This window comes from Gopherus flavomarginatus, chromosome 7 (assembly GCF_025201925.1).
Source record: "Gopherus flavomarginatus isolate rGopFla2 chromosome 7, rGopFla2.mat.asm, whole genome shotgun sequence".
Taxonomy (NCBI): domain Eukaryota; kingdom Metazoa; phylum Chordata; order Testudines; family Testudinidae; genus Gopherus; species Gopherus flavomarginatus.
In genome coordinates, this window is record NC_066623.1 from 87,365,376 (window position 1) to 87,380,951 (window position 15,576).

The window sequence follows — 15,576 nt, forward strand, 5'->3', positions numbered from 1 at the left end:
GAAAAAGCCTCTGAAGACCCAGAGTGCTCTACTGGACTGCAACTGGCAGGAAGTAGTATTGTTTCAAGACTGTCAGATGTAACTACTGAGACACTTGCAAGTTCCAGTTTGCGAACTACTCATAAGCTATTTATGAAAGTCTGTATTAACTTTGCACAGCGACCATATAGTATGTGCTGAGAGGATCAAATAACTATGGAGTGTAAAAGTGTGAGTCAGTAAACCAAAACCCACAACACTCTGATGTTTCCAATTAGGTGAGTGTGTGCTGTGTGCACAGTCATTAGAAAGTTTTTCCCCTAGCAGCATCCGTTGGGTTGGTGGTGGAGCCCCCTGGAGTGGCACCTTCATGGCGCCGAATATATGACCCTGCCAACCCAGCCCCTCCTCAGTTCCTTCTTACCACCAGTGACGGTCATTGGAACTGTGGTCGCTTGCATAGCAAGTGCTTCCCTTAGTGTTTATAGTAGCTGTTAGTTTTTAGTTTATAGTTGTAGTTTGTAGATAAGGTATTGGGGGTGGGGCTACCCCCCAATCCCTTCCCCTGGGTTCCAGGGCATGCCTCAGTCCCAAGAGTTTAAGCTTTGCAGACCCTGCAGTAAGCCTATGCCAACAGGCGACCCCCATGACGCATGCCTAAAGTTTCTAGGGGAGAAGTACGAGACAGAAGTGCAGGATCTCTAATGCATTCCACCCCGGGACGAAGAAAGAGTGAGACTTCCATCTTAAAGAGCTTTTGACAGAGTCTGCTCTTTGCCCGAGCCTGCCGCAGACCACCAGGACACAGCACCGAGCATGTCTGTGAGGCGCTCCACAGCCTCCGTGTGCAAGAAGCTGCCAAGGAAGGACTCTGGCCTACAAGACCTTGGCACTGGTGCTCCCCAGCACCGCAGGTTGCGGAGACAGCCCAGCACCGCTCTCACTACCCAGTGCCACACAAGTGGCACAGGAAGACTGATGGAATCACTCTCCCGTACCAAAGACAGTGGTGCCGGCAGGCGCAGCAGCAGTGCGTCCTATGCAGGAGTACTCGGCGCCAAGAGCACCGGAATCGGTGCCGTCAACTTTGGTCCCATTAAGGGGACCATTGAGTCCGGTGCCCAGCGACACTCCTGAAAGGCAATCCTCACATGGAGGAGTTAGACCTGCCATCCACCCGGAAACTTTTGAAGCTGCTAGGGATCTGATTGCAATGACAATACCTCAGCCCCCGGAAGTCAGAGACAAGCCTCCGGTGCTGCAATGACCTGCACCATCTAGAGGCAAGCCGGCCATGATGAGGCAGTTGCACTCCCCAGCTCAGCACTGTTCCTGATCTTCCATGTTACGACACCATTTGCTGGAGGGGGGTTCCCGGCAAGGCTCCCTGACACCATCGGGGCGGCAATCAGCCTCCCCGACATCAAGGGTGGAGCAGCACCATCTCCTCAACACTGGTCCCTGTCGCAGTACCCATCGGTGCTGCCATGGTCCTCACAGTTGAGGCTGGCTTAGTTGGACTCGGATGCGGAATCCTTCTATTTGCGATGTAGCCAGCACAAGTCAGGCAGGCACCAACACGATGGAGGTGTGGTGCCTTGGCACACTCAGTGGCAGCCACCTGCACAGTGGCCCTTTTGGAACCCCTGGGCTTACCACCAGGCCCAGGGGGTCTTTTTCCAGGGACTTCCAGTCGGTGGCCTCTGAAAGTCGAACTCCCCCACCACCCAGAGACTGACCTATGTCTTGGGGCTCCAAGACGATGACAGCACAAAGCCTGCCACCCATCCAGGCCATCACGGCAACAATCAGTGCTGAGGTCCTCGGCACTGGGCAGGAAGACTCAAGAGAGCTAGAGGGTCAGGAGGACCCTGCACCACTTCTGGCCTCCTCCTCCTCATACTCATCCTCAGATGAGGTGGTGGAGGCAGGAGCTTTGGCCTCAGGACAACCTCCTCCGTCCCCCTATCGACCACAAAGCCCACCAGGGCCTGCTACCCAGGATTGTCTGCAACATGGGGTTGCAGGCAGAGGAGGTGATCAAACCTAAGACCCCATGGTGAACATCTTGGCTCCGGAAGGGCCATCCAGGGTTGCTCTGCCACTGAAAAAAATGATCCAGAGCAACTTTAAGACTCCATAACAGACCACTCCATCTATCCCGTCCACCGCTAAAGGAGTTAAGTGAAAGTACTTCATACCCTCTAAAGGGTACGAATATCTCTTCTTGCACCTGCAGCCCTGTTCCTTAGTGGTGACCGTGGTTAACAAGGAGAAGAGACAGGGGCAGCAGGGACTGACTCCCAAATCAAAGGAGTCAAAATGGATAGACCTTTTCGGCAGAAAGGTTTACTCAACTGGAGGCCTGCAGATAAGGATAGCTAACCAGCAGGCTATCCTCAGTAGATATAACTCCACCCAGACCTCACCCAGAATTCCTTCCAAAGGTGATGATGCAGCATTTGGCAGAGCGGCGCTCCAATCAGCCATTCCATAACTCCGACCCCACCGCCTAGGTAGGGCTTGGGAGTCACCTAATTCGATCGATATGAGCAATCACTCGAAGAAAAAATGGTTACTCACCTTCTTGTAACGGTTGTTCTTCAAGATCTGTTGTTCATATCCATTCCAAACCCACCCACCTTCCCGTCTGTCGGAGTATCTGGTAAGAGGGAACTGAGGAGGGGCTGGATCGGCAGGGTCAGATATTCAGCGCCATGAAGGTGCCACTACAGGGACTCCACAGCTGACCCGACAGGAGTTGCTAAGGGAAAAACTTTCTGATGACTGTGCATGCGGCGTGCACACACCTAATTGGAATGGACATGAACAACACATCTCGAAGAACAACAGTTACGAGAAGGTGAGTAACCGCTTTTATTCTTTCTAAATCTTGTAGGCCGTTATGTGAAAATGGAAGACATGTACTCCTCTCACTGGACGTAACTTTCACTCTACAAAAGACCCTGTTGTGTAATTCAATTGGTATCAGGGAAAATATCTTGCCTTGTAATGCTATTTCTCTGAAGCTACTGTCTCACAAGAGTCTTGCGTTTGAGTCAATAATTACTGCTGGCAGGGAAAGAAAGTGTTGTACAGGATTCTAGTGCAATTATTTACTTTGTCTAAAATACCCTGACAAAGCCAGTTCCCGCCTCTAACTAAACAAGACTCTGAGGTAATATCTTTTATTGGACCAAGTTAGGATGATGAGAGCAGACAAAGTGATGGAGGCAGCAGGACCCCCGCATCCATCCCTCTTGGCAGTACCCTGGTTCCCTGCTCCGTTGACCCGATGCTCACTGGGACCAGGGCACTGGCAGCAGAGCTAAGGGGCCCTTGCTACTCCCCACTGCTTTGTCTGCAGTCACGCAACTGTACAAACAAAGGCACGGAATGAGTTAAATTTTATAGCTCTTGAAAAAACAGTAGCTCTTTAAATCATGAAAAGTCAAGCTCCTGGAATTTGGTGACTGGGTAGAATTCAGGATGAGGGCAGAACTGCTGCTGCCTGCAGTGCTACCACCGTCCATGCACAGATTGAACAGTCTTTTCCCTCGCTCGTTCCCTTAGTTCAGAACTGACCTTGATGTTCTGTGAAGTCCAGGGAGTCTGGCTTTCAAGTCCTGTTTGCTTGCCTAGTAGAACGCTTTTTCTGAACTCTTTAAATGCTCCTGTCAAGTCAGTTTTCCCGATTACTGCATCAGAGCCATGGGAGCAGATGTCTTTGCAGAAGCCAGGGCAAGGTAGCTATTTAGGGTCACTTTTACTAGAAATGGGCTGAGTTCAGGGTAGGGTAACAGCACACCTGGATTTCTCTCTGGGACTGGCAGGGAGAAGCTCTGAGCATTATGTGCTGCTCTGGTGCAAGAACAGAAAGAGAACGAAGAGGCAGGAGGAGTAGATAAGATCCAGGCCAAGATCTACAGCTTGTGTAAATGGGCATAGCTGCAATATTACCACAAACTGAGGATCTGGTCCCCAGGGGGTTAAAATTGTTATGCAGGGGCCTAGTAAGATGAAAGTAAGATGTACCAGGCTCATCCCCAGTTCCTCCCAATCTGAAATACATTCTTCACCCTCCCCTCCACACTTCCTCCAAAGAAGCCACTGAGAACAGCTGGCACTTCATAGTGAATCCGCTCACAAACCAGCAACAGTTGAGAGAATTTTATCACGGGATTATACTGAATTGTGTTGTCTCTAAGGACAGACTGTTGTAAGCAATTTTAGAATAGTTTGTGCCCCACAGGAGCCTATATCTGTAGTGCTTAGCAGGGCCTTTCCAACCTGAAAGGAAGTGAAACATTTTTTTTTAATTGCACAAAAGCTCCTAGTCACTAGAAAGTGTTTTGCCAGATCACATGGTATTTGTGCACTGACTGAGGCAGCAGGTGTTGGGATAGACAGCTCTGTAATTCACCGAGATCCACACCACCTCTTGGCTGAGGTGATAAACCTGTTACAAATAACTTTGTGAGGTTAGCAGCAGTTGGTCCTTTCTGCTGTGCTGTGCCTGTAGACAACACCAAATAACTTTGAGATTTACATTTTGCGTTTTACTCCTTTTTTTTCTTTTAAACTTAATGTCCAGACATTTTCATTATTGATGAAACATGGGGAGAAGTCAGATCTGATCACTAGGCTTTATGTATCTGATCCAAATATTATACTTCACACTGTGCAGATTTGTTTTGGTTTGATGTATGAGAATCAGATCCCAGAAAAACAGACATTTTCCTTTAGAAAATTCTGGTAGTTACATTAGCACGAGTGCCATGGGTTGCAGTTCAGCTCATGTTACTTGCACAGAAGATTTTGTGTGGATTACATGGACAATAAAAGATGCAGGACAGCACTTTTTTTAAAAAAGAGATGATCTAATACTTACTATATGGCCTTGCTTTCCTAACCCCTTTTAAACAATGATTTTGCTTTTCAAATTTATTTTGCACCTGCCTTGTTTATTTGAAAAAAAAAAACCCTCTAAAATATCTTGAATGTTATTTAATATTCTTCCTCCTACACAGCTGTGCCCAGTAATTAGAATTAGGATATTTATGTTTTTATAATTTGTAAAGTAACTTGTATGCTTTGTTCTCTGAATGCTTGGAGTTGCCTTTAGAGTTGCTTTAACAATCAGTTCTGAACCTAGAGGGCTGTGGGATCGGAGGGTTTTTTCCCCTCTTTTTTTTCCTTTTAAGTTCAGATGATGGAGATATTGGCCATCTCGCTACAAGTAAACAGAGTGAAACAGGAATTCCAGCTGTCTGTGCATTCAGCTTCATTATTTAGCACTAAGGGCATATGTTTAAGTTAGTAGATAGCCCAAGATTGTGAGGAAGAATGTCTAATGAAGACAATGCAGCCAGGACATGATACTCGTAAATCATGGATGAGTCTGCACTAATACAATTTAATCACTCTCTCATGAGGAAACTGTTGCAGTAGGAGATCCTATGGACCACAACAGAATGATAGGGCTTTTTATAGCTCCTGCTTATCCGAGCAGAGAATACCTACCTTGGAGAAATGCAGAGGCAGTACTCCCTCTGGAGATGGGCTTTCCACCCACCCTTTTGGGACCACTCTGAGTGTCTCACAGGCTCATCCTCCCAAGGGCTCTTGGACATGGAAGGAAGTAGGGAGCCAGTTGTTTTCTGCAGCATAATCCCCTGCAAACCTAGCAGATTTCTAGATGGAACTCCCAGGGTTAATGTTTTAGCTTCTACCGGGGCTCACCCAAGCAGTCTCTTAGGAGCACCCAGGGATTCACAGGATGAATTCTGAACAGCATGCCATAGTGGGGCAGCTGTCCATGTTGGATGGTGACTGGGGCCTTCCCTTCACTGCAGATCTCGCAGCCCTCCAGAAAAGCCCTTTTGAGGGGACGCTTTCCAGGTCACCCCACAAGGTTCACCATTTGGTGGTTTGCTGGGTCTCTAAATTTGAACTTGAACCATGGACCTAGAGATGAAAGGCTCCTACATCCCATTACTGATCCCATCAGGCATCCACTTCCACTTTGTCCAGTCCAGTTTGAAATGACTCAGGCAATAGATTAATAGATTCCAAGGCCAGAAGGATCTAGTCTGACTTCCTGTACAACGTAAGTCCTAGAACTTCCCCAGAATAATTCCTAGAGCAGAGCTTTTAGAAAACTTCCAATCTTGGTAGGAGTTGTAGCCCCTCCCTTGGGAGGTGGTTCCACAATCTAATTGATGATGCTGTAATGACATTTTCTTCAATAGCCTAAACTTTCCTTTGCTCAGTATCATCTTGGCCTTTCAATGGATAACTAGAATGATTGATTACTTTTCTCAGTCATTTCAGTCTTCAGTGGCTGCAACTGCCTGCAACAAGGGCAACCTGCAGTGAACTTTTAGATCATATTTTAGTTTGTGAAATCCATTTTTCTAGGTGGCTGTATTTTCAGCAAGCTGTGTACTCCATGTGCTGAACCTCATCTGCTTTTCCAGGATTCTCATTTTTAAGCTATGCCTTGGACTTTGCCCTCTGGTGCCCTTGTCTTTAAAGCCTCTTGCAATTTTTATAATTGGGGTGTTGCTATTCAAAGAGGCCTGCAACATGTTAGCCATTGGTCAAGTTCTTGATGATGGAATTTGGGTGAAGGTTTATTGAGTGAAGTGAACTGTTTTGTTTTTTTTCCTGCAGTGTAACATGTTTGGATGTTTCTGTACTGGTATGTCAATAAAGGTAGGTGAAGCTATTCCAAAGTGTTCTAGAAGTAGAGGGAAAAATCCCCAACTCAAGTAGATACTCAGGGTTTTTACAGGATAAATTTGATAAGCCAGGGACACATCTGGTTGTTCTGTTGCCAGGCCACAAACCTCTGACTGCAAGATGTAGGGTTCCCACCCCCGCGCGCACACACACAGTAAAAACAATTTAGTCCTTGACATAGCATGCCATGTTCCAGAACAGTGGGTTTTTAAGTGAAAGATGATGGTTTCCCCGATCCACGTGCACCAATGTAACTTTGGTGAAATCATTTTAGCTAGAAGTAGATGTAACTTCAGAAATCGCTTTTCCGGAAATGATTCTCACACAGTTTGATGACACTTTTGTAACCATGAGTGAAGCATGACATGTGGTGTACATCTTCCACTTTTCCAGGATCCTCATTCGTAGGCTATCTCTTGGAGTTTTCTGTCTACACAACAATATTCTTATGTATAATTAAGCTGTGGAATTCTCTGCTGCAAGATTGGTTTGGATTGGATTAGACACTTAAACAGGTAACAGAACATCCAGAGTTAAAATAGAAAGTCTAAAACGTGTATACAGGATGTAACCCTCATGCTTAGGTTAAATCCAACCACTAATTGACAAGTTTAAGAAGAAACTTTCATTATAGGCAGGTTATGCCATTCATGTCCCTTATGAAGATCGTTGCTGTTCCGCTTAGGATCTGGTACTGGCTGCTGAGATAGGACACTGAACTACATGGAGCTCTAGTCTGATGATTCAGGTTTCTAATTACAATTCTATCATGGTACCAAATTAAAATCTGGTTATTCTGTAATCTGACTACAAAACATGGTTCCAATTTGTAGTGTAGACTTGCCCTAAACCATGTTTCATAACCAGTCTGAAACCTTAATTTCTGGTTGGTCAGAATAATCCTTTAGTTTGTGTTAAATAAATTTAAGGTCTACTTTGTACAGAGAATTGGATGCACAGCTGTAACCAAGTGAGGTGATAGCCTGGTTGTGATTGTTTCCTGATGTGATTGAGGTTGTAGTGTAGAAAAAGCCTAACACTTGTGGATCCCACTCCAGAGCTGCCTGCATAGGATTAGTAATAGGTTCATGTTATTTTAGATAGTTTGTAGATAACTGCAAGATTTTTAACAGGGAAACCCATTTCTATCAAGCACTTTATAAAATGTATCTCTAGTGCCTTGTGTGTATATATTCTTTTTAACAATTTAAACAAAAATAAGACTATCCAGCTTAGACAAGTTATTTCATCTATAAGCCAAACGCATTACTACCCTATGTGATCCTGATCCTTTTCCCACTGAATCCAATGGGAATTTTGCTGTTGGTTTCAGTGGGAGCAGTATCATGCCTTGAAATCTGTGCAGAAAGTTCCCTTCTGTGAGTGAATGTCCTGGAGCACAAACATTGTAATGGCTGCTTTTCTTTATTTCCAGGAAGTCTGGGTTACTGTGTACTGGTGCTGTCTTGCCCATGCTGAAGGAATCAGCGGCGGAATGGAAGCGACTGAGGCAAATGGGAAGGTATGGTTCCTTTTTAAACTTCTGCTCCGAATACTGGGTCCCTGAAAGGGCACGCATCCAGCCCCCACTGCTTTCCAGTGGTTCCTCTGAAGTGCTGGGGAGCATGGGGTGTATATAGAGAGGCTGCCGTGAAGAATAACTTTTAGAGTTTTTTTTAAAGTGGTTTGAGGAAGACAATAGTTGTGACTTCCTCTCTTTTTTTTAGTAAAGGAGACAAATGTGACGGGGACTTCCCAGGTACATTCAGTGATCACTTTATTGACTTCAGTGTATTGTACACTGCTGTCCGGGTTAGCTAAAGTTCTGTGAAAGCTGATCTCAGATGTCTTATGTTCCTCTAATAAAATATAGGCCTCACAACCAGAGGATAGGGCTTTTTAATTTAGCTAGTGTTGGGCCTGTTGCTATATCTGTGCACATCAATTTGTTTGTTAAATGTTGATTTAACAAAGGGAGCTGCATTCCCCTTCCATTTGATTTCCAGCTCTAATCACAACATTATAGATTTCAGGAAAGTGGTTATTACAGTTTATTTTGATTTTGATGTAGTGATTGTGTAATATAAAGGAGCCATATAATGTGATTGTAATAAGTGTTTAAACTTCAAATTAAAAATGAAAGGCTGATAATTTTATAGATCTCATTTCTAAACACACACACGCTCAGTTTCCCTTTTTAAATGTCACGCTATAATTACATCCAGGTTTAGTGGTACTCAATTTGCAGTTTCTTTAAGCCTGACTGAAACTTTAGCAAAAAGTAAATATACCTAATGGGAGGGGCCTTGAGACACTAGCCCTTGTGGGTTTATAGCATGTTTTTACATTTCCTTAAAATCTATTTGTAATCTCTATATTTCTCTGTAGACAGGAAGCTCATAGTTATCTTGCTCCAGGGTTTATAGAATAGCCTTTGTTCTGATGAAGTAGTGCACTGTAGTTCGGTATCATTGACCTACAGAAGTTTCTCTTGGCAAAGGCCCCCATGTGTCAGTTTTCTTTTGCGTTCTAGTTTCTACTGTGACCATATGGACACTCGTTTGACAGGAGTCTGTGACCCTCAAAACAGCTCGGTGAGTCATGGAAAGAGTGAATTCACCCGTATAGAGTTTAATCTGTCCTTCTCTGATACATTTAATTTCCACTTGACGGGTTCTACTCAGTTACATGGTATCTGACCTGGCTTTGGAAACCTAGCAACAGGCAGAACACTGCATTATATAAAGAGCCATCCCTGCAGATAAAGGATGAACATAAATATTAATGAGGCTGTTATTCATTTACACTTGTGGATATTAAAGCTGTTGTATAACACATGGTTCATCTCTCAGGAATAATTGCCTTTCAGTGGAAATGCAAACAGCAACATCCACTGTGTGCTGAAAAAGCTGCTCTTTTCTAATACAACCTAATTTCCTTGGGGGAACAACATATTTTTATGGGTCCAGTCTTCTATTTGTTAAGCATTTACTAATCTTCAGTTAGGAATCATTTTATAATCTGATGAACAAAATGATTATTTTAAGCAGAGATGCTCCAGTTTGAAGAGTTCTGAAATTTCCTAGAGTTGAGATGGTGGTGATGGTGCTGGGGGGTCAGATCTGTAATTTTGGATCAGCACGTTATAACAGGAAAAGGACCAGCCTCAAAGTTAGAATACAGATAAAATGTATTACTGTTTAAAACAAATTACATGGAGCTATAAGTTTACATGATACTTCTGCAAATATTAGCAGTGCTTGAATCCAGGATTTAGCTGTGGACTCCCCTCTTATTTTAAGCATATCTGGTATCAAATAGAAATTTTAAGGTATGGGATGTAGACTATAGACCCTCCAAAAAGTCATTCACCTATTTCTCATGAAGTGAATTAATATAGTTATATTACCATTAAGCATAGCTTCAGCAGAATAGGTTAGGATTACCTCCTTAATCAAGGTTTGATTACCTCTTTAAAGCAAATAAATATCAGACAGGAAGAAAGAGAGTCATCTTGCATGGGATTTACAGAAAAACACTTTATTTTTTACAATCTTGTGCTTGCCTTTAACTATGTGCAAATTGTTGTTAATCACAACACAGGAAAACTAGCTAAGGAACACACACCTCCAGGTTCTACAATCATACCTAGCCACAAGAGCTTCATTCTTGTAGTTACCGGGATTCATCAAAAATCTCTTGACAGTGTCTAGCTCATATTTGTATGTTGTTTCTTCTATCTAAGACTTTGTCTACACTGGCAAGTGAACCACAACACTTTTGTTGTTCAGAGTTGTCAAAAAAAACAAACAAACAAAAAAAACCCTCCACACACGTGCCCTCAAAAGAGAAAAGTTTTGTTGAAGAAAAGCACCGGTATGAACAGCACTTTTTTGGCAGAAGCGCTGTCCTGCCAACAAATATACTGCTGCTTGTTGAGGGTGGATGATTTTTGTTGCTGGGAAGAGCTCTCTCTTGCTAACAAACAGTGGCTATGCTGCACGCCTTTAGCAGCATGGCTATAGGGGCACAGCCAGATCACGAAAAGCTGCATAGTGTAGACACAGCCTAATATATGTACATCTCTTTCCTCACAGTCTTCAACAAAGGAAATCCTGCCAACTACTTCAGAATCTTTAACACAGAGATGGGGCTCAAAGAAGCCTTTGAATACTGAAGCAAAACTTGTAACATGGCATCAGTTCACACTTCCTATAGAATCAAAACATAGGTTCCCTAGCACTGCATTTCCTTTTGTTCTTTCCGTGGGACGGCCACACTCCGTATTTAACAACACAGTAAGTCCAGTACTATCTGCCGTGCTATACATCCTAATCAACCAAAGGTTGGATTGTGTTTGGGGCGACATTTTCAAATGATGTAGAAATTGCAGGTAGTTCAGAATACAGTGACCTGCTTATGAGCTGGGCTTTCATGAAAAGAGCACAGGAGACCAGTGCTTCATGGTCTGCCCAGATGAAGTGTGTGGCGTTATGTATGAGGTTTAAAGCTCTTAAAGGCTTCAGTCCCAGCCGCTTGAGAGACCACCTCTTTCTCTTCGTATGTTGCCAGGACAGTTGAGGTCATCTGAGGTGCTGACGGGTCCCTCCTGGTATAAACCAAAGGTGGCGAGCGGCAGTGTCATTGGCTTTGGAGCTCTCTTTCTCCCTTGGTTCATGACATGCCCAAATTTGGGACCTTCAGGGCATGCTGCAAAACTTAAAGTAACCTTTTCTCTCGAGCTTTTCCAGGGGAATTGAGTGCTTTGGGAATGAAGTCAGGTGGAATGGGAGATGTTTATTGGAGCTCAGCAGCAGGAATATTAATACCCTGTATTCTATTCGAATGGGAGCAGTTTGCAGGGGAGGATGTTGTTGCCTTACTTGTTGAGTAGATTTTTCATTGAGTATTTTTACAGCAGGCACAGCACTGGATAGGTGCATTGTAACAATAAATAAGTAAGACAACTTGAAATAATGCCATTAAACCAGGAGATGACTCATTTGTAACTATATTCATTGATGAATGGCTGTGCAGGACGATCACAAATCAAGTGTTCTCTTACCCGCTGCAGTGAGCAAACACCTTAATAAAGCAAGTGAGATAATGTTGCCTAGGTGTGATGTGCTTTATATTTACAATTCTCATACTAAAGATGCTGCTAATTAAATATATACAGGTTTCCCAAGAAAGCAAAATAACCTATCCTGAAAAAAAAAAAAAAAGCACATTCGCCAATATGCTCGTTCTGTTCTAGGCAAATCTATCTGTTGTTTTCAATAGCCCAAGTCCTGTCAGGATCTTCTTCTCTTCATCTAGAAAATCTGCATAATTTATATTCATCTGTTCCTCCATTTGTTCTCTTGATTTCTGTCCACCAGCTACTCTCTGAGGAAAAAGTAACCAATAGTTCATTATTAGCTGCTGTTAGCTTTGAAACATTACTACGAATTCCATTGCTTTTCAGTCAGTGATTGTCAATGCTGACTATTTCACCTCCATCTTTTTAGCTATATAATCAGGAATGGAGCATCATTGAGAACGACATGCACGGATCTGCCATTTCATCAGCAAGGTATCATTTATTAGTCATGTCAACACAGAGTTATTGGATAGATTTAATTCTCCAGGCCCTTGCAATAGTACATCTTATGGAGAAGCCTCATCGTCTATTCAAGGCTCACTTCCTTTCACATACCACGCAGGACTCCTGGTATATAATGCTTTATATAATGCTAATGTTAAAATTATATAATACGTAGGTTGAGAAAAAAGTGTCTGTACATCTGGGTATAGTGCTTAGATTATCCTCAAATACCATGTTTGTTTTTAAAAGTCATATGATACATATAGTACATAATCAGCAATAACCCATATTTAGGTGAATAAATTTAAGAGTAGTTTAGATATTAGCATCCAAGTATTCAGGTACATCACTCATGAAAAGCTGTACAGAGAAATGGTTGTGGAAAGAAAAATATATCAATGAGTGAAGATTGGCCCTCAGTAATTGAGGATTAGGGTAGGGTGTCCATCAGTTAATTTCCTTAGTGCGCTTCTCATCATACTACATTTCCCTCTCTCCACAAGGGGGAATCATTGCATCTGGCATATCCCATAGTCCTCTACTACTGCCAATGGTAATAACAGTGTTGTGTGTAACACACTCCCAACAAGATGATATGGAGGGCACAAGAAAAAACAAATCTGAGTAAAACCTTAATTAAAATATCAAACTGGAAAAACATCTCTATCCAGCTGTTATAATTTAATAGTTCTAGCTTTATGTATGTAGGCCTAAGGCCTGAAACCCTCATTCATGCCAGTAATCATCACTTACTGAGTCCAATGACACTACGGCTGTATGTAAATAAGGGCTGAAGGTTTGAGGCCTCTGCCTGCTAACTTTAAAGAATAATACTTACAAAAATGGCACCTAAATTAAGATTTCAAGTGTACAGGTAGGGGAAAGCAAATTAATAAGAGTTTTTAAATGGGGTCAAACTGATCTCCACTCTCCCTCTATTGAACTCAAAGGGAGTGCTGGCTAAGTAAGGACTGAAGGGTTAAGCATGACCTAGCACAGTATATTGTCTTCCTCAAATGATGGACTAGTCTATAAATATGAAAGTGGTCAGTTGGATTTACTTAGAAAATGCTAATCAAAAGCTATTTTTAATTTATAAAGCCTAATAGATGGAAATACCAGAGGAAATTTTACCTAGAGTGAAGAGAGGCATATTTTAAAAATCAAAATAATAAACTAAACTAGTGTTTCTACCTCCTGAACACAACTTACTGTCTTCTTCCTCTGTGTGTCCAGCTCCAATTCCTTTCTTTCTTTGGCTCGGAATTCTTGCCGCTGTTCAAAATAATCCAGATGTTTGACCTCTCTCTCAAAGTAATGAAGAACACTGGCACGCTATTAACACAAAGGCCATCATGGTTTGTGGTGATCACACTGAATCTTAATTATTGCACTTTTAAGCACATAATCCATCTACAGTAATATTGCATTGCTTTAAAGCATCTTTTTTTAAATATGCAGAACTAAATAAGAAATTCTGTAACAATGTAATACATTGACCATTTCCTGATGAACCTGATATCAGTTTTCCTATCGTAGTGTGGTCTATCCACAGACTTGTAAAATAACAAAAGGCATGGATTAAAAATGATTTTAGATATTTTTGGTGCAAGTGTGTGCGCGGCTAAAGTCACTTTTATAGTCTCAGTAACAAACTGACTTTATCTACTCATGTTGTGAAACAAGAGTGACCTCTCACAGGTTTGCACCAAAATAACTAAATTGGTTTTATGATAATGATTTAGTTAAATCAATCCAGGTCTGTGTGTAAACCAGCCCTGAGTTACCTTTTATGCACCAAGTCCCCCCACCCCACCTCTTCACTGTCAGAGTTATATGAGTCATACTGTGCACCAATTCCCCTAACACGACTGTTCAAGATCCTAGTTTTTTAACAGAATGTAAAGATTTTACAGTAAGTAGATAAATATTCACAAATGGTGCGGGATTGACAACTCTGTCAGTAAAGCCCTCTACTCACAAATCAAATACAGTATGGGCAAAAACAGTGCAAGTTTCCCACACTGGAAATATGTCCCTAACCTTAACTGGAGAGGTTCTTTTTATTAAGCCCAGGGTGCCAGTTATCATATGGTTATATGGTTCATATGGTTTCATTTTGGTTACATACCATAACGTCATAGTAAATTTACAATATACACGAGTATATAAATGGTAAGAGGAAGGTTTTGGAAAATGAGGAGGAGTGGTTTGGGGAAGGAAAGAGAATAGGGAGAACAGAATAAGCAGCAGAAAAAATTGTTAGAATGAGTGAGATGGGGCCCCTAACTTGTTTTCTGGTGGGGAGAAGGAGCTGGGAGAAACTGAATGAAAGCGGTAGAGAGAGAAGATATGCAAATTCAGCACCTAATTTTGCAAATTATTATTGATGCAAATTATTTATTATTTGTAATATTACAGCACCAGGCCCCCATTGTGGTAGACATTTTACAAACACACAGAACAAGACAGTCTGCCCCAAAGAGCTTATAATTTAATTGTTTTTACTCAAATGAGTAGTCCCAATGAGTTTGTGGGGGCTAGTTATGTAAGAGTTTGCAGGGACATATCCTAAAAGATCTAAAGTCAGATCCTCAGATGGTGTAAATCAGCATGGCTCAATTGAAGTCACTGACATCCTTGGAGCTATGCAAAATGTATAGGAAAAAAAATCAAGGCAAATGTATAGAATGTAGCTTATGAAACCTGGTGCCATTTTATGCACGTGGCAAAAAATGGTGTTTCTACAGTTTGGACACTTTGTCTACATTTTTCCCATTTTCTGGTTATAATGATGGAGTTCTGCCAACTCTGCTTCTTGCAACAACTGGTTTTCCTCTGAGGTCTCCCCTCTGAGGACTTACCAGGTCCAGCTTTGGTTTGTGAGATGTTATGAGATCATGGCTGTGGATCATCTCGAACACAAGTTAATCACCTTTAATATGTAGCAATTCGATAACCTGAAAGGATGTGCCTGAAAAAAAAAATTCATGAAACCCCACAACATATGAGGTCACTTACAGGGTAAGTAGAAAATGTTACAAACCTCATTACTGGAAGGGTGACTTAACGTCCAAGAGATTTCTAAAATATGCAGTGTTCCAAAGTCATCAGATATGGCTAAAAAGTGCTGCTTTGCTGTAAGATTATGAAAACAAAATAAACCATGATGCTATTACTAAGGATGCAGAAAGTAAATTAAAATGTTTGTGTAACCCCCACACTGCAGGACATAAGCCAGACCCTAACTGATAGCCTAAGAAGAA

General features: G+C 42.3%; 1 protein-coding gene across 3 annotated transcripts in view; it reads right to left on the bottom strand.

Moving 5' to 3' along the window:
- Positions 1–10,288: 10,288 nt before the first annotated feature.
- DNAI3 (dynein axonemal intermediate chain 3) overlaps positions 10,289–15,576 on the bottom strand; it is a 53,813-nt gene continuing 48,525 nt past the window's right edge. For all 3 annotated transcript variants that reach the window (XM_050962122.1, XM_050962123.1, XM_050962121.1), the window contains exons 21-23: positions 15,357–15,448; positions 13,523–13,645; positions 10,289–12,111 (exon numbers count right to left, since the gene is read on the bottom strand). In XM_050962122.1, the coding sequence (XP_050818079.1) occupies positions 11,977–12,111; positions 13,523–13,645; positions 15,357–15,448 (350 nt within the window). In that variant the 3' untranslated portion in view covers positions 10,289–11,976. The remainder of the gene's footprint in view (positions 12,112–13,522; positions 13,646–15,356; positions 15,449–15,576) is intronic.